This window comes from Ambystoma mexicanum, chromosome 9, assembly GCF_040938575.1.
Source record: "Ambystoma mexicanum isolate Mex_15411 chromosome 9, UKY_AmexF1_1, whole genome shotgun sequence".
NCBI classification, from domain to species: domain Eukaryota; kingdom Metazoa; phylum Chordata; class Amphibia; order Caudata; family Ambystomatidae; genus Ambystoma; species Ambystoma mexicanum.
The window spans coordinates 1110752816-1110772951 of record NC_090931.1 but is presented as its reverse complement, the minus strand read 5'-3'; the positions used below and the strand labels follow the sequence as shown (position 1 = coordinate 1110772951).

Sequence of the window (20136 nt, the reverse complement as noted above, 5' to 3'; positions counted from 1 at the left end):
GTGGAGGCTGCCCCACAGTGCTGGGGGGTGGGGTGGGTGGGAGACATGAGTGGGGGCCTGGCGGAGGCTGCCCATGGTGGGTGGGGGGTGGGGGTGGTGGGAGACATGGATGGGGGCCTGGTGGAGGGTGCCCCACACTGCTGGGGGGTGGGGGTGGTGGGAGACATGAGTGGGGGGCCTGGCGGAGGCTGCCCATGGTGGCTGGGGGGTGGGGGTGGTGGGAGACATGAGTGGGGGCCTGGTGGAGGCTGCCCCACAGTGCTGGGGGGTGGGTGGGAGACATGAGTGGGGGCCTGGCGGAGGCTGCCCATGGTGGGTGAGGGGTGGGGGTGGTGGGAGACATGAGTGGGGGCCTGGTGGGGGCTGCCCATGGTGGCTGGGGGGTGGGGGGGTGGTAGACACGGGTGGGAGCCTGGTGGAGGGTGCCCCTGCACTGCTGGGGGGTGGGGGTGGGTGGGAGACAATGAGTGGGGGCCTGGTGGAGGGTGCCCCACACTGCTTGGGGGGTGGGGGTGGGTGGGAGACATGAGTGGGGGCCTGGGCGGAGGCTGCCCATGGTGGCTGGGGGGTGGGGGGGTTGGAGACATGGGTGGGGCCTGGTGGAGGGTGCCCACACTGCTGGGGGGGTGGGGGTGGTGGGAGACAAGAGTGGGGGCCTGGCTGGGGCTGCCCATGGTGGGTGGGGGGTGGGGGTGGTGGGAGACATGGGTGGGGGCCTGGTGGAGGGTGCCCCACACTGCTGGGGGGGTGGGGGTGGTGGGAGACATGAGTGGGGCCTGGTGGGGGCTGCCCATGGTGGCTGGGGGGTGGGGGGGGTGGTAGACACGGGTGGGAGCCTGGTGGAGGGTGCCCCTGCACTGCTTGGGGGGTGGGGGTGGGTGGGAGACATGAGTGGGGGCCTGGTGGGGGCTGCCCATGGTGGCTGGGGGGTGGGGGTGGTGGGAGACATGAGTGGGGGCCTGGTGGAGGCTGCCCCACAGTGCTGGGGGGTGGGGGTGGGTGGGAGACATGAGTGGGGCCCTGGCGGAGGCTGCCCATGGTGGGTGGGGGGTGGGGGTGGTGGGAGACATGGGTGGGGGCCTGGTGGAGGGTGCCCCACACTGCTGGGGGGTGGGGGTGGTGGGAGACATGAGTGGGGGCGTGGCGGAGTCTGCCCATGGTGGCTGGGGGGTGGGGGTGGTGGGAGACATGGGTGGGGGCCTGGTGGAGGCTGCCCCACAGTGCTGGGGGGGTGGGGTGGTGGGAGACATTGGTGGGGGCCTGTTGGAGGGTGCCCCACACTGCTGGGGGGTGGGGGTGGTGGTAGACATGGGTGGGAGCCTGGTGGAGGGTGCCCCACACTGCAGGGGGGGTAGGGGTGGGTGGGAGACATGAGTGGGGGCAAGGCGGAGGCTGCCCATGGTGGGTGGGGGGTGGGGGTGGTGGGAGACATGGGTGGGGGCCTGGTGGAGGGTGCCCCACACTGCTGGGGGGTGGGGTGGTGGGAGACATGAGTGGGGGCCTGGCGGAGGCTGCCCATGGTGGGTGGGGGGTGGGGGTGGTGGTAGACATGGGTGGGAGCCTGGTTGGGGCTGCCCATGGTGGCTGGGGGGTGGGGGTTTTAGGGGACATGAGTGGGGGCCTGGTGGAGGGTGCCCTACACTGCTGGGGGGGTGGGGGTGGGAGACATAAGCAGGTGTGTAGGGTAGTCCCCTGTTTTGTGGGCTGCCTGCAGGGGCCGTGGAGGGTGTACAGGAAACACCTGTGAGGACCCACACAGCCTAATCGCGTGTGATTATTCGCGCGCACCCCTGTAATACACGTACCCAGCCAAATCGCGTGTGATAATTCCCGCGCACCCCTGTAATACACGTACCCAGCCAAATCTTGTGTGATTATTCCCGCGCACCCCTGTAATATTCCCGCGCACCCCTGTAATACACGTACCCAGCCAAATCACGTGTGACAATTCCCGCGTACCCCTGTAATACACATACCCTGGCTAATTGCATGTAAAACTTCACGCGTACCCCTGTCATACACGTACCCAGCCAAATCGCGTGTGATAATTCCTGCGTACCCCTGTAATACACGTACCCTGGCTAATCGCATGTAATACTTCCCGCGTACCCCTGATATGAACGTTGCCCGCTTTGCGTTCCTTGTTTGGCAACCCTGTAAACTGGTCCAGGGTTGGCGCAGCCCTTTGCGATGATTTAGCGATTTTGATGGCTTTTCCTTGCGCGAGGGCGTTCTTGGGGGCGTTACTGGCGCTGCTGCAGGGTCGCTGCGATACTCTGCGCCACGGCTGGTTTGGGAGCCTGAAATCCATGAATACGCTGTGCACGGAAATCGGTTTTGGCGCACGCGCCTGGCGCAGACAGTCGCACGCGGACTCTCTGCGCCAGCCGCTTGCGACACTTTTCTGCAAAATTCTATGAATTACCCTGTTAGTTTACACGTTTTCACAAAATGGTTAGATGCGAACAATCTGCTATACAGACACCAATCAGGGTTTGTGGAGGGAGTTGTAACAGTCTAAAACTTGATGATCTTTTTGGCAATTAAAAAGCAAGCCATCGCTACTAAACAGCCAGTCTGTTTAGCCCTGGTTGACTTTAGACAAGCGTTCGCTTCAATATCCCAGGAAATTCTATGGACAAAATGTTTTAATGCAAAATGCCCTCTCCACATTATTTACCTGATTTACCAATTTTATTCTCACGCGTCCATTAAAGTTAAAGTCACTACTGGCTGTCATGATGCCTACCCCCGGAGCACCAGGCCAGGCCCAGCACCCCCGGGAGCAGGCATCACGCCCCTGGGTAAAAGCCCAGCGGCCCTTTATAGGGGCTCTTTGTACTCTGTCCTGGCGCCGTTGGCGCCAGGCTCATGTTGGACATCAGTCCTGGCGCCATAGGCGCCAGGCTCATAAAGGGAAGTGTTTGGTGCACTTACCTGAAGCAGACCATGCTGCACACTCACCTGATGCAAACCATGCTGCATGAAGAACCAAGCCAAATGAGGCTTAGGAGGGACTATTTTTCTGAAGGAACTATTTTGTTACTTGGGTGGGGCTGTGGAAGAATACTCACCTGGAACTTCTTCCAAGGCTAGTTAAGCCACACCCGAACAGCCACACGTGCTTCGCGTTGTTCTGCATCCCAGCAGCTGAACGCTCACCGTGTCTGCTCCTGCACCTGGGCTCCAGCCACGCCCGCCTCGAACCTGGAACACCTGTAAGGGAATAAGAGAAGAGAAAGGTGAAAACCAAGAACTATTTCAGCCTTCTTACCTGCATCCGGAATCTTCACGCCAGCATTCCTGAAGGAAGACTTCCATTTAAAAGCACCGCGTTGCTCGCTGCAACGCCGCGCTTCACTCACCTGTTCCCGAGACGCCGCCCGGCTCCATCGCGGCTCTCAGTGCCGGTCGCCAGATCTCTGCACCGCACCTAAGGGAGAGAAGAAGAGACAAAAAGTGAGCAAGGGAACACAAGAGGAAAGCCGGGTTTTCAACCATATTACTCACCGGCTATTCTTGGTGAGTCATTCCACATCTCGGGTCGGCGCCACATCTCTGGCAGGTACCGCACCCCGGCCCCTATGGCGAAAGGACAAAAGACATTACTGGGGAATTATAAAGACATTTAGAGGGGTCGCCCTCATCACTAACTCACCTGATTTTACCCCGGCAATTTAACCCCTCAACGCATCGCCTTTGTTCTGCACCTGAAATAAAGGACAGAAAAAGACAACATAAAAGGAGGCTCACACTTGAACTTTTGCATCTTCATTCTTACGGCGTATCGCTCAGTAAAGTCAAGTGGATTTGCCAGCGCCATTCTGAAAACCAGTGAAGTAACTGGACTAACGCGCGCCCCTGCACCAGAAGCAGGATGGCGAGTTCATCCTTCCAAACCATAAGGTGATCTTAAACCGGGGGTTTTGGAGGAAGTCAGAGGAGAACGAAGGGGGAAAGGGAGAAGCAAGCACATTATTCAGCAGACAGTTAATCCCCTTTCTCATCTGCAGAAGGATATTCCTACGGGCCAGACAAGCAAGATTTGGGGGTCCTGTTCAATCGGTGGTCCGAATTCTGCGCATCACGCTTGAAGAGGCCACAGCAACCCAGACCAGACCAGCGCCTCCGTGGGAGCCAGGTGAGCGTTACAGAACGCGAAGCCTTCCTACAAATTCCCACCCAGGCGCTATGGAAACTTCCGAGACTGACCAGTTGGCCCAACTACTGGGGGAATTACGGTCCGAAATACACGCCACTCGTCAAGAGACTAATGCTCTGAGGAGGGAAGTGATTGTAACAAAGGAAAGAGCTGATGACCTGGCTAGACAGCTTTTGCAAGGTCAAGCTGGACAAACTCCTTTACCCGGTTCCGGAGGGAACCCCGCTCCTGTGCTTTCCGGTAACCCGGTGCAGATTAATCTACCGCTGGCCCCACCCGAACGCTTTGCTGGGGACCCCAAACGATTCGCCGTATTCATGAATCAGTGTCGTTTGCATTTCCTGTGCAGACCTTGGGCCTTCCCTAATGACCAGACCAAGGTAGCCTTTGTATTGTCATATCTCAGCGGCAGTGCTGCCGATTGGTCAGTTCCACTGGTAACTCATGATGACCCGATTCTTCGTGATTTTCAAAGATTTCAAGCAAGCATGGAAAGGTTATTTGCTCGTCACTCCCAGGGGCAGGCTCTAGATGATGAACTTCTATCTCTGCGACAGGGGAATCAAGACCTCCTTTCCTACATTGCAACCTTTAATAGACTAATTGTGGAAACTGGGTGGCCAGAGGATAAAAGAATCACGTTATTTTATCGAGGTCTACGCGGAGAACTTAAAGATGTCCTGGCCCAAGTTGTAAATCCGCCCCAAGAGTGCTCTGAATATATAGACTTAGTGGTCCAATGGGATCACAGACTGCAAAACAGAAAAGCAGATCGGTCCAAGTTTGAGACCCGGGTGTTAGTCAAGACCCACGCTAACCTCAAGGGGGCTGAAGCCTCAGAGCCAATGCAAATCGGAGGAGTTAAAGGACCTTTAACGCAAAAGGAACGTGAAAGAAGACGGCAGATGCACTTATGTCTTTATTGTGGATCCTCTGGACACTTTCTACGAGATTACCCAGTAAGGCCGCCCAGGAAGGTGGTAGGAGCCGCTGAAAAAATCAATGAAACCTCTGTATCGGGAAACGACCCCGCCCGACAAGCGTAGGGGTCCACTTGCCGAGCTTGAAAACGAACTCTCAGACCTCGCATTTCACTGTGCCAATGGTCCTCGTAGATCCGGAACAGCCTAAGCAGTTGCATGCAATAAAGGCATACATCGATAGTGGGGCTATAGGAAACTACTTGGATCGTGAATTGGTCTCCAGGATTAACCTTCCCCTGCGTCCTAAAACCAGCAAAGATGTCATCACCACAGTCGATGGAACCGAAATTGCCTCAGGACCGGTAACACATTCCACAGCTGAGGTAACACTTGTAGGTCCGGACGGCCATCGGGAGGCAGTTGTGTTTGATGTAACCAAGGCTCCACAGTTTCAGGTTATACTCGGAATCCCTTGGTTAGAGACACATAATCCTCGAATTGATTGGCGAGCGAAGAGAATAACCTTTCCAGAGTGTGCACGAACCTGCTACCCAGAAAATCTGATGGTCAGTCTAGCATCAGTAACCTCTGTCTCCATGCAACTACCTCCGGAATACCAAGACTTCCAGGACGTCTTCCAAAAGGAACAGGCCAACACGTTACCTCCTAACAGATCGTACGATTGCCAAATCGATCTGGTGCCCGGTGCACAACCCCCTTGTAGCAGGATTTATGCCCTTACTGAGCCGGAGAATCTGCATTTGAGACAATATTTAGATCAATACCTAGCCAATGGTTTCATTCGCACATCAAAGTCTCTGGCATCCTTGGCTTTGTTCTTCGTGCCAAAAAAAGAAGGCAACCTTAGAACTTGTATCGATTACCGCGCATTGAACCAGATAACTGTTAAAAATCGTTACCCTCTGCCTTTGATCCCTGAACTCCTTGACCAGGTGAAGGACGCTTGCATATACACCAAGTTAGATCTCCGGGGGGCTTATCATCTGGTACGAGTTAAAGAAGGCGACGAATGGAAAACGGCCTTCCGTACAAAATATGGACTATTCGAATACCAGGTGATGCCTTTCGGGTTGTGCAACACGCCTTCTGCCTTCCAATTCTCCATGAACGATGTCCTTCGGGAACTCATCGACGTCTGTGTTGTCGTGTATATCAATCACATTCTGGTGTACTCCTCTTCGGAATCTGATCACAGAAAACATGTCAGGGCCGTCCTTGAGAAATTGCGCCAGCACAAACTGTTTGCAAAGCTGGAAAAATGCGTTTTCTATACCACTGAGGTTGAATTTCTTGGATTCATCCTGACACCTAAAGGGGTCCGAATGGACTCACGGAAAGTGGATGCCATCCTCAAATGGCCATCACCTAGTTCGGTGAAAGGTGTCGAAAGCATGCTTGGTTTTGGCAATTTTTATCACAGGTTTATCCCAGAATTTTCACGGGTGGTGCAACCCATCACTGCACTCTTGCGGAAGAATAAACGTTTTGAATGGACCGAGGAAGCTGAACAGGCCTTTCAGGAATTAAAAGCTAAATTTACGTGCGCACCTATTTTGAAACATCCGCGTCCTGATCTCCCATATATAGTCGAAACCGATGCATCCAGCTTAGCCATGGGAGCTGTCCTGTCTCAGAGAGACCCCGAAACCAACCAACTGCACCCCGTAGCATTTTGGTCCAGAATGTTCTCGCCGCCAGAGATAAATTATGCAATCACCGATAAGGAATTATTAGCCATTAAGTCCGCCTTTAAGGCTTGGCGGCATTATCTTCTTGGCGCCAGTCATACCATCACCGTGATCACCGAAATTTACAATATTTAAAAACTGCCTAGGCTCAGTCTTCACGACAGCTCCGATGGGCTTTATTCTTTGCTGAGTTCGATTTTGTAATCACCTACCGTCCTGGCTGTAAGAATGTCAAAGCGGACGCGCTATCTCGAATTGGAATGGGAGAAATGGACACAAACTCAGAACCTGTGCCGATAATTCCCGAACAAAGAATCTTGGGGATAACCACTTTACAAACCCTTGAAGACATTCAAGCACGGGTAAAACTATTCCTGGACTCTTCAGCCTTGCAGGATTGGATCAAAAGGGGGTCTGCCTTTTCAATCACCGATGGCTTACCTTACTTCCAAGGACGTTTATTTTTGCCAGAAAAGGAATTGCAAGAACTGGTTATTTCCCGTCATCACGATACTCTTATGGAATGACATCCTGGCATTGCCAAAACAGAGGAAAAAATTAAACGACAATTCTGGTGGCCATCCTGGCGAAAGTATATTAAATCTTTTGTGATGTCCTGTGGAGTTTGCGCCCAAAACAAAGGTCAAAAAACAAAATCCGCCGGTCTTCTTCAACCCTTAGACATTCCACCAGCACCTTGGCACACCTTGTCACTAGATTTTATCACAGATCTGCCCTCTTGTAATGGATACAATACTATTCTGGTTGTGGTGGATTTATTTTCCAAGATGGCCCATTTTATTCCGTTGAAAGGATTACCTTCAGCTTTTGTTCTTGCCAAGGAATTCCTCGAAAATGTCATCCGTCTGCATGGATTCCCGTCCATACTAATCTCCGATCGGGGAAGCCAGTTCATTTCTCGTTTTTGGAAAAAGTGTTGTCAACTGGCACAAATCGACGTAAGACTCTCAACCAGTCACCACCCACAGACCGATGGTCAGACGGAGAGAATGAACCAGACCCTTGAACAATATCTACGATGTATGTTGCACCAATCGGAGGGTAATTGGAAGAACATTTTATGGGTGGCTGTATATGCATACAATAACTCGATACACTCTGGAACTGGTCAGAGCCCCTTTAATACCCTATATGGACATCACCCTCGTACTTCAGACCTGGACTCACCTTTGAGTCTCGAAATGCCCGCAGTCGACCATTTGCATTCTACGATTACTCAAGCCTTCAAGGATGCTACTGCACACTTACAACATGCGAAAGAGAAATACAAAAAGAATGCGGATCTGCATCGCAAGGAGGCGCCTCCATACCAAATAGGGGATCAAGTATGGTTGGCTACCAAACACTTATCACTCAAGGGACCTCAGACTTTTAATCCAAGGTATTTAGGCCCTTACTCGATCAAAGCTATAATTAACCCAGTGACAGTCAAGCTAGATCTACCAGCTAACATGCGGATTCATCCCGTCTTTCATGTGTCGCTTTTGAAACCAGTGCAACCAGGAACCAGATTAATAAAGCCACCAGAACCAATCCAGATAGATGGGGAGCCTGAATTCGAGGTGAAGAACATTTTGGACTCTAAGATCTCAAAATCAAAACTTTTCTATCTAATTGATTGGAAGGGGTACAGGCCTCAGGAAAGATCTTGGCAACCCAGCGACCACATACATGCACCTCGGCTAGTAAAAAGGTTCCATCGGAATTTCCCGAACAAACCGAAATCTCCTGGGGAAAAAACCTTGGGAGGGGCCTTGGGGGGAGTGCTGTCATGATGCCTACCCCCGGAGCACCAGACCAGGCCCAGCACCCCCGGGAGCAGGCATCACGCCCCTGGGTAAAAGCCCAGCGGCCCTTTACAAGGGCTCTTTGGACTCTGCCCTGGCACCGTTGGCGCAAGGCTCATGTTGGACATCAGTACTTGCGCCATAGGCGCCAGGCTCATAAAGGGAAGTGTTTGGTGCACTTACCTTAAGCAGACCATGCTGCACACTCACCTGATGCAGACCATGCTGCATGAAGAACCAAGCCAAATGAGGCTTAGGAGGGACTATTTTTCTGAAGGAACTATTTTGTTACTTGGGTGGGGCTGTGGAAGAATACTCACCTGGAGCTTCTTCCAAGGCTATTTAAGCCACACACGAAAAGCCATACGTGCTTCGCGTTTTTCTGCATCCCAGCAGCTGAACGCTCACCGTGTCTGCTCCTGCACCTGGACTCCAGCCACGCCCGCCTCGAACCTGGAACACCTGTAAGGGAATAAGAGAAGAGAAAGGTGAAAACCAAGAACTATTTCAACCTTCTTACCTGCATCCGGAATCTTCACGCCAGCATTCCTGAAGGAAGACTTCCATTTAAAAGCACTGCGTTGCTCGCTGCAGCGCCGCGCTTCACTCACCTGTTCCCGAGACGCCTCCCGGCTCCATCGCGGCTCTCAGTGCCTGTCGCCACATCTCTGCACCGCACCTAAGGGAGAGAAGAAGAGACAAAAGGTGAGCAAGGGAACACAAGAGGAAAGCTGGGTTTTCAACCATATTACTTACCGGCTATTCTTGGTGAGTCATTCCACATCTCGGGTCGGCGCCACATCTCTGGAAGGTACCGCACCCCGGCCCCTATGGGGAAAGGACAAAAGACATTACTGGGGAATTATAAAGACATTTAGAGGGGTCGCCCTCATCACTAATTCACCTGATTTTACCCCGGCAATTTAACCCCTCAAAGCATCGCCTTTGTTCTGCACCTGAAATAAAGGACAGAAAAAGACAACATAAAAGGAGGCTCACACTTGAACTTTTGCATCTTCATACTTACGGCGTATCGCTCAGTAAAGTCAAGTGTATTTGCCAGCGCCATTCTGAAAACCAGTGAAGTAACTGGACTAACGCGCGCCCCTGCACCAGAAGCAGGGTGGAGAGTTCATCCTTCCCAACCATAAGGTGAGCTTAAACCGGGGGTTTTGGAGGAAGTCAGAGGAGAACGAAGGGGGAAAGGAGGAAGCAAGCACATTATTCAGCAGACAGTTAATCCCCTTTCTCATCTGCAGAAGGATATTCCTACGGGCCAGACAAGCAGGATTTGGGGGTCCTGTTCAATCGGTGGTCCGAATTCTGCGCATCACGCTTGAAGAGGCCACAGCAACCCAGACCAGACCAGCGCCTCCGTGGGAGCCAGGTGAGCGTTACACTGGCGGACTTTTATCAAAAGCCATTCCGACCTATGCAGAACTAAAGCAAGGCTGCATTCTCGCATCCATTCTATTCAACTTCTATATTAGAGACATAAATGTAGCCTTCGAGTCTGTCCGTTCCTTCTCTTCTAAATTGGGTGCAACAGAGACACCATGGCTACTTTATGCCGACGATTTAGTCATCCTGGAGAGAACTCTGATAGGCCATCAAAGAAAACTATCAGTTTTAGCCAATGTTGCAGAGGCCAATCAGCTCAAGATTGACACCATGAAGTCCAACATTCTGATCTTTCATCACCATTTACCTAAATCTGGATACAAATTCAACTGGTTTCTTTCCAAAATCTCACTCACTCAAGTCTCTCATTACAGATACCTTGGAGTAAACCTTAATACCCATCCCTCTTATCAACCGTACAAAAGCGAACTCAAAATCAGAATTAAGCTACTTACAATTCCAGGCAAAGCCCTACAGCGGAAATATGGCACATTTTCCCACAAACCAGCAGTAACGTTTTACAAGTATAAAGTGGTCCCAATAATCACCTAAAGAGCTCAAACGGGACATTCTAGAAGGTGCTTATCCCTCCCCCTTAGCACTCCAATTCCCATTATTAGCTATGAACTAGGACTTATTTCGCTGACAGCACTTGTATCCTGGCAAATGCTAGCTGTATACAGGAAATGTCTCGCCTTCTTAAGTACTTCCCACAATCTTTTCCCGACATTAAAATCTGCACTCATGTCTTCAGCACTCGGCCCTCTACAAGCATGGAAAGCGTGTTGCCAAGTGATTCTTGTTGATGCTGATATCACATCTGAGCTATTATTAGAGACTCAAGATAAAGCAAAATCAAAGCTCTGGTTGTGGGACTGGAGACTCACATGGGAAGCGTGCAACATATATACAACCTTTAAAGCTGGTGTCTTTCTCCTTAAGCCAATGCATGAACTATCAGCTTATCTCTCCAAGTTTCCTGACCGGTACATGCTAACTCAATCCTCTATTTTTGAAAAAAACAGATGTTGCAGCCAATGTCGGCTTGAGTTCCTATCTAGAGCGAAGCCTTTGTGCCTCTCTGGTTCCTTTCTCAGATGGCCAAGGGTCTGCACCAGGGGTGCCTGTATTGTGGCTGCAGCAATATATGTACAATTCCGAGAAATAAAGTTGGTACCCTTTAGTGCGCTCCTTGGGAAGAATTACTCAATCACTTGGTTATGTTAATTCCAATTTGTTTATTCAGTATAGGTTCTGGATACTCCATACACTTAAAGTTTCAATAATCAAACTTTGTCTCCCAAATTGTCTCCCAACACGTGTTTCCCCATGACTTTAGCCACGGTTCCACAGGGGAGATTCTAAAGTGAAAAAAGAACCCAAGTTCATACATTGTATATAAACAGAGACTTAAGTGCATTAAACCTCTAGTTTCATAACCACTTCTATCTGAGAAGAGGACATACACTCACCCTTGTCATGTTTCTCATAATTCTGATTCAGTGTTGATTGGTATTCAATTTTCTCTCTCATCGGCTCTCTATTTGTCTTCCTTTTGTTCTTTTTCCCTTTTTTTCCCTTTTTTTTCCTTTTTTTCTTTTTTTCTTTTTTTCCCTATAAGAAAAATGCACAAAGCTCATATGCTTTGGTTCACATTCTAATACTGGCTATTAATGTGTTATATTTCTGAACAGCAAAGCAGTCTTTGCTGTCCTATACAGTGTTCTGTGTCCTTCCTAGCCTATATAGAATGGCATTTTAGTATTGGTCCATTATTACTAGTATACATTCTGCATTTGCATTGGTATTCAGTTTGATTGAATTTATGCACCCTCTATGAGGTAGCCCTTTACATTTCTAGAGAAAATTATTTTAAATTGCTATAGAGTTTACCTTGTGTGTAGATTCTTGTGGATTCAAAGATGTTCCTTTCTCTCGGTACGATTGCCTCTGTGCATCCGTGGTTCCCGGATGCATCTTACCTCAATTCTGCTTCTGTTTATATATCGCGGAGCACGTCGCGTGATGACGTCATCGCATAATGTGCCGCGATGACGTCATACGCGTCAAAAAACGTGCGGCGGCCATCTTGGATTTGTTTTTTGTGTGAAAAATAAAAAAAAATTGTTGTGTTTCTATGTTGTAGCCTTCATTTTTGTACAAATAATTTTCAGGTTGCATTGCTATTTTGCAAAAGAATGGATTTATTTTCAAATAACCCCTAAGCTAACACTAATGTCTTCTTTAATTAAATTGTGTCTCTAAATGTTGTTGTATCTATGCGTATGTGATGGCATCAACACGTTGGATCCAGCTTTCCATTTACTATATTTCAGTGTATGTGATATAGCGTATATAGGCTCTATGTATAAATGAACAACAAGTTGCTTATACATGCTTTCAGTGGTAGACAGAGAGGTACTTAGGATGATGCACATATACAATCAATAGTGTTTTTATAACCAGTTTGCCATCTCTGGATCTGTGTTTAGACCAGTTTGGCATGTATCCATTATACAAATCCATTTTGACTCCATTCTCTTTAATATAAGTTCTCTGTCTCCTCCTCTTTCAGGTTGCTCGATTTTTTCCAGTCCAATGATTTTGATGTCCTTGATGTCTGATTGTTGGTGTTCTTTTGCAAAGTGTATGGCCATTGGGTACCTTGCATCCCCGTTCTTGATTGCTCTAAGGTGTTCCAATATCCGTATTCTAATTTCTCTTATCGTGCTCCCGATGTATTTCTTGTTGCAAATGCATTGTATAGCATAGATTACATATTGACTTCTGCAGTTTATAAATTGTTTGATGTCAATCATTTTTCCAGTGGGTAATTTAATTTGTTTGATTCCATTTATCATGTGTGAACAAATTGAACATTTGCTGCATTTGTAGGATCCTGTTGGTGCCGGCACTTTCAAAAAACTACTCAAGGAGTCCTTTACTGGGTTCCTTAGATGACTCGGACTTAATTTCTTTTTCAGAGTTGGAGCTTTTCTAAATACCATTGATGTTTTTTCTTCAATAATGGTGCTGAGTGTATCATCTGTGAATAGAATGTTCCAATGTTTATTCAAAGTTTTCTTTATGTTGTATATTTCACTACTGAATGTTGTAATGAAATGGGTTTTCATTTCTTTATTCTTTACTTTTCGTTTTTCAATTAATAGGCTGGTTCTTGTTACTTTTTCTGCTTTCTGAATTGCATGGTTAAGAGAGTCTTCTTTATATCCTCTCTGTATAAAGTTTTCTTTTAGATCTGTTAGGTGTTTTTGGTACCTGGTATCCAAGCTGCAATTGCGTTTTATTCTAAGTATTTCTCCATATGGGATGTTCTTTATGGTGTGTTTTGGATGATTGCTTTGTGCATGTAGCTTGTTGTTGCTAACTCAATCCTCTGCCTTCATTTGAATTTGTGGCCGACCAAAATCAGATTAGCAATTTATAACAAAAAATGGCACCACAGACACCATGTGCAGATTCTGCAAAATGCCAGAGTATCAAGAATCCCTCCAGCACTTGATAACAGAATGCCCCTCCCTTACAGAATCTAGAAATCTATGTTTTTAAGCATCTTAAACACATTACACTATTAACCAAAGAACACATGTGGGCTGGTATATTCAATGCAACTAATATCTCGTTGAATTTTGCAACTGTCCAATTGCTTCTAACCTTGAATCTACCATCAGTTCTTGAGTCCACTTGACCTCATCACTAGGTCCAAGTCAATACATAAATAAGCAGCAGTCTAACGCATTAACCCATCTACTGCGCAATCAGCAAAGACCCAATTCCTTTGCAGAATTTTAATTATGTATTGAGTACAGAAAAGGTTATCATAGTAATTCAATCTCTTTTAGAATCTTATTAAATGTTACCATTCTGACCATTTTCTGCTTGCATCACTATTTATAGCATCTTTTATAGAATTGATCTTAGGTGAAGTTCGAACTTTTATCTGTATTTATCCAGTTTTACCAGCTTTTACTTTTATGACCTAATGTATTTAACTGCATTGACTTGTTCAAATAGTGTATACTTGCTACTCACAGATCTAATCGAATTTAGAATTGATCTTATGTGAAATTTGAATTTGTATCTGTATTTATCCAGTTTTACCAGCCTTTATTTAACTGTATTAAATTGTCCAAATACTGTATATGTGTTAGCCACAGATCTAATCTAATCTAGAGCCAAATTCACAAATGTAATCTAAATGTGATGTACCTTCACTTTGGCTTCTCCGATTCTTGTAGCTGTGACATCATGGTCTAATTAGCTTCGCTGCAACGAAATGTGCAAATGTTGTATCCTTGTTACCCATAGATTTAACTTGCAGCTCATCGATAAACCCAGTGGAAAATGCAATACAAATCTTGCTCGGTTGTTAACATTTAATCTGTTTATTATCATAAAAACTGTCACTATAATCTTACTTATTTATATATATATAATCTATTGAAAAAGTTAAAATCTTCAACTAAAACAATTTTCTAATAAAAAAAAAAAATATATATATATATATATACATATCCTTCTTATGTAGTTCAGTAAGGCGAGGAGGGGGACAGTGGATATTGTTGTGCAAAGGGCTGTATGCCCAACCGTTGCTGTAAGCTACACAGACTACAGCCTCCAGGTTGGATTCTGGAGGTGAACAGAAAAACGCCTAAGTCTAGACTTATGAACAAAAAGGTCTGCCAGATTTCATCCACTTAACTTTGTAAGTACGGTTGAGTTATATTTAGGGATTGGTAAATCATACTGCAAGGCATGACCATAACAGGTTTATGTTTGCTCCAAAAAAATCACTGATTGATCTTTTGTGGTCAAAAGTACAAAAAGAATGCAGAGTACGCTGTTTATATGGTATCACATGTAAAACACCGGAGAATGTGTTGGATTCGCTTATTTAAAAAAATAAGAAGCAATACATTGTACAGTTAATATTGCAAATATACTGCAGTTAAAGTACTGAAGTCTTTGGGGCAAAGGATACTACAGTAAACTTCAGATTGGTCTCTACTGCAGTTATGATAGTAAACATGTGGTTTATATTACAATATAGAGTGGTAAATAACAACTGATACTGAGTAACATACTATTATACTGCAGTTAATGTACTGTAAATACTACTTTATAAGCTAAAATCGCTACTGTACTAATTATATTGAAAATACTGCCGTTATACTAGACTATTGCAATATTGCATGTACATTGCACTAAATTAATGTTTACGATTCTACAATGACTCCAAACAAATGCGTGGAACCGCATCACACTCTCAAAGCATTGCCATTTTAAACATGAACTTACTAGCTGAAAACCACATCACTAAACTCATACGCATATGTGCTGTGCCACATTAAAACTTAAACAGTGATGTTGATGGCATAATGTGAGATAGGGAAAACTCTAGGGTGATTATGACATACAGTCTCAACCATTGGGTGAGTTAAAAAATGTAGATAACCTATGAAAATAGTCTTCACGACAATATACACGCCATGGAACAACCTCCTTCAACCCTGATTGATGGAAGTCTTCCCAAAATAGAGTCGTAAGTAGAACGGTAATTGATTAAACTATTCATTTGCACCTACCTACCCATCAAAAACGTGGATTCTACTAGGAAGGTACTACGCTGTAGAATATGAATATCTACATTTTGGTTTTGAATACTGCAAACACTAAAATGAATAATATGCATATTTACAAAACCTGGAGTAGGTAAGCCATTCCTTGCAGTATTTAAGGCAAACAAGTGTACAGTTCTGTAGTACTTTGCGGTTGACTAACTTAAACTGCAGAATATATGGCAGTATACTAGAAACAAAGTAATGATCAAGGTATTTCTACTAGGAATGACTGCAGCTGAGCTTTGAAAACTGTAGGAAACGATAGAATATACCTTTCATCTGTGCAAATATTACATTATGCAAACCTTGAACTACTTTGTTCATCAAAAAATACTGCAGAATTCTATAGCTTACATTATTATAATGTGAAATATATCACAGTGTATTGCAATCTACTTTTATAAGGGTTATCTTCCGTCTTTACTAACATTACATAGATATGACTTAAACGCATTATTTTTGATTGCTCATGGGAAATATGCTGAATGAGGGAAAATATGGGCGATAGTAAATAAACTTTGCACCAATGTAATTATCACTAGGGCAAAAATATATTTTTGCACCAGGGGAAGAAGGGCACATATTGCTCTGGTACAAAAATGCAGTGAAATAATATGTTTTTGCACTAGGGCAATGTTTGCCCTTGTGCTACTTCCATTTGTACTGGTGAAAAGAATCTGTAGTAGAATGTTAATATAGCTTTCATACTGCTAAGAAATAGGGCCTGATTCACAGAGGGTTTCCCAATGGGGTTGCGACTTTATAAAACGCTTCTGTGAATCAGGCCCGTAGAGCGGACCTTCCTTTGAAATGCTACCCTAACTTAAAATTTCCACTGAAATCAAATGGAATGAACAAGTCTTGAAAGTATGAACTGTGGTATTTTTAGACCAAAAAATATTCGTAAATGAGGACATGTCCTCCAAAAGACTAGTGGCAAATGTGACTGGTGTATATGAAGTTAACAGGTTGCAAGCGGTGTATTCTGTACATACAGATGTATTTAATCGTCTCGAGGAAGCATATACAAGTGTACGTTTTAGTTTGAAATTACAATGTATTCTTATTGTACGGATTGTGTTAAGCAAAATGTTCAATAAAATACTGAAGTGCTGATGAAAAAAAAACGTACACGGTTCTACATTAGATGGAGTGCTCACTTGAGTCGGTGATAAGGTAACTTTTCATAAAAGCACACGACTTGTTTTGTGTGTCTGTAATTAATACACTGAAACCAAAGAAACAGCCCAGTTGGAAATCAACGGAATGCAATAGTCTTTACAGTTACTTGTAAAATCTTGTTATGAATACGTTTCAATTAGGTTTCAGGGGTAGTTTGGGATACTGTAACTATTTCAGGCAACTGTTACTGTTAGCCCGTTGGGCTCACTCACGCCTTCTGCCAAGAACTAAAGCTTTATTTTCTGTGCCTGTGTCCAATAGGAATGGAATGACAAGAGGTCGAATCATCGCACTGGAGGCTCTGTTAGAATATGAACATACCTAACCAGTGTACCATACACTTGAAGCCAAGAAATACGTCAACTGATGTGCATATTATATTCTCTCCAATGTCGCGTGCTTTAGAAAATAAATGACGCGAAGAGTTTCATTATGTAAAATGTTTAGTTTACGTTTTGTATATGCACATTCTTAAGATAGAAACACATACATAGGTAGGTTATTTTATGGTGCATAAAGTAATAGTGAACTACGTTACTAAGATGTGGTAAAGACACCTGCCAATATGGCCGTCATGAAGAACGTTTATTCCTGAAGGCGCGCGGGAGGGGGGTGGCGTCTCGTGCCTATTCCTGGGATGAGCTCCCAGCCTGAACTGAGAAACCTCCGATTCCCAAAATGGCTGACGGGGTTTCAGGCGGGGTGTGAGTGTAGGCGTTGTCCTTTCTCTGTGTCCATGGAGGTTAGCAGAATCATCATCTGAGTTATGCTCTTTGGCTCCCCTGGTGGCTGCTGGCTGCATGGCTGCTGGCTGGGCGCGTTGGCTGCATTGTGTGTGCGCTCCCTGTACGGTAGCAGCAGCAGCAGCATTGTGCAGAGCACTCAGCCAGCTTTGTGCACCGGGAGCTGCTGGGGTATTGCCAGCCCAGCATCATCATCACTATCGTCACCTGAGGGATTATGGAGTGAGGAGGGACCGCGGCCAGCCATGCTCCTGCATCTCACCATCCCCATCTTCATCCCGGGGGAGTGTTGGTGGCGAAGGGATTGTGCAACATGCAGAGGATGAAATCCCGGTTTCCTGCCACCCGAGGCTGCGAGCGAGGCGCCGAGATTGTGCTTGGAGGAGAGGGTGGCAGCATGCGGCTGGCACAATCCGTGCCTGGGAAAGCCCGCTGCTGACCGTGTTGCGGGGCCGCTGCGGGGGTCGCGGGGGATTGCTGACGGAGGACACTCCCTGGATTTCGTTTTTTTTTTGGTTTGCGTGACACGGGAAGGTGGAGCGGATCCTTGCCCTGCTGTGCACGGGGCCTGCCGGCACCATGGGGAATGCGGGGAGCATGGACGCCACCCAGACGGACTTCAGAGCCCACAGCATGCCCCTGAAGCTGCCCATGCCAGACCCCGCCGAGCTGGAGGATAGGTTCGCCGTGGTGCTGGTGAGTCTTTTCCTTCTTGCATCCATTCATCCCTTACCAGCCCTGGGCTGACGCGGACCTGCGGTGCTGTGCATGTCTCTTAGGAAGAGGAACCAGGGGGTGGGAGAAGTGGCCTGGGTACTTTATTACTTGCGCTACCTTTACTCACAGTAAGACCATTATATCACCCTGAGTACTGTACTGCAACTCGCAGCCAGCACACTGTACTACTACTCAAAGGAAGGTTTGTGCCATGTATAACCTGTGTACTGTGCAGCTAAATGTTACTGCAGTAGCGCTCACCGGCAGGGCCCCTCTCCCAAATGTTTGGGGAATGTACTGCAGCTCACAGCTGGGGGGGGGGGGGGGAGTTGAAAGTATACTCCCGGCCAAGCTTCTTCTGCTTGCAATCAGGTCTCTGCTACTCACACCCAGGAGGTTGCACTAGTGCACCCATCACACTGTTACTCGCTCGCAGCGCTGGGAAGACCGCACTCCTGCTCAGTCTTGGCACTGTATTTCTTGCTCTTTGTGCGCCCAGACAGAACGAAGGTTCATCTAAAAAAAGACGTGGCACTTCTAATCCCACCAGGGGTACCTGCACTTATATTTACCAGCAGGGCATGAGTGCACACATGTGTGATCCCTGACCGCGTCCCGGCGGGGGGAGAGGGTGGCGTTACTTCTACTGTACTTCTAGTCACACTGACAGAAGGGTGGGGGGATGCAGCGCACCTCGCTGTAGCAATGTCACTCCCACCGGGAACACACAGGGAGGTCTTTCTTACAGCCACACAGCTTTCAGTGCACATGCTTCCTTTGCGTGGAGTGGAGCTCGCACACGGATGCACGCATTGTCTGGGGCGGAGACGGCTTCTTCGGAGGGAGATGTTTAGCCATATTCCTGTTAGAACAATAGCTTTCCTTTAGATGTACTGAATAAGGGGGGCCAGGGAACGCAACTGCTCCCGCTGCTCTGCCGCGCAGTGTGCGCGAGTGCTCTCCGGCCTCCAGATGAGGCTGTCTTGTCTGGGTGCCTCCAGGGCCAGGATTTCGTGGCCTGGGCACACCCCTCGTCTCATTGTTTTGAAGAGCTATAACTAGGCAATCTGCATCTCATTGGCAACTGAAAAGACCCCTTTGTAATTGGAGAAGCTCAGAAGCGTACGCCCACACGAGGCTGGGCACTTTGGTCTTAAAGCCGTGGGCATTTCTGTACAGAGTTTTGGTTTTGTGCACGCGTTTCTTTAGTGACATGGTTGGGGATTTGTTTGCAGGCGTTGTGTACTTGTTAAAGTCGCCATTTTTAGTAGAGTTCTGTTTGAGCAGCGTGTGCGTGTGTGTGTGTGCCCCGTTAGCGGCAGGGAAGCTGGCCCCGTCCCTCTTATTGTGTGCAGCAGCGCGTGGGTGCGCTCGGGAGGGCGTGTCTGTCTAGAGTTCTACTCCAGTCTCAGTGTTTTGCCATATCATGCATGGCACTGTCTCTGATTGTGCTTTGGCTCGCCGAGTGTGTTGCCAGTTCGGTCTATCTCTCTATGTATATCCCTGGAAGAAATGACCAGACGGAGCACGATTTTCTTGGCAAAAGTTGCTACTGTTTCTGCTAAAGGAAAAGTCACTGCCTGCGAATGGGAAACTATTACTTTCAGAAGCTCTTCGGCTTTCAGTCGGTTCCCTGGTCCTCTTCTGGCAATGTTGTGATTGCCAGCCTTCATGGATGTGATTCCCTTTGTGTTGCAGGGGTGTATGCCATCTCGCAAGTGTCCCCAAGCTTGAAGAATAATCATGTCTAGTGATATTAGGACTCACGTTTTAGATCAACGACATGTTGTCACGATGACCAATTAAACATGGTATTTACTGGGCCCATTTGGTGCTGTGTGGGGTTTTT

General features: G+C 47.2%; 1 protein-coding gene across 13 annotated transcripts in view; it reads left to right on the top strand.

Moving 5' to 3' along the window:
- Positions 1–17598: 17598 nt before the first annotated feature.
- Positions 17599–20136, top strand: part of FMNL2 (formin like 2) — a 798413-nt gene continuing 795875 nt past the window's right edge. For 5 of the 13 annotated variants that reach the window (XR_011274735.1, XM_069616442.1, XM_069616437.1 and 2 more), the window contains exon 1: positions 17599–18266. Coding sequence is in view for 12 of the 13 variants with exons in the window: in XM_069616442.1 (XP_069472543.1) it covers positions 18150–18266 (117 nt within the window). In the remaining variant the exon portion in view is untranslated. The remainder of the gene's footprint in view (positions 18267–20136) is intronic. The other 8 variants (XM_069616447.1, XM_069616448.1, XM_069616441.1 and 5 more) reach the window with 3 other exon arrangements.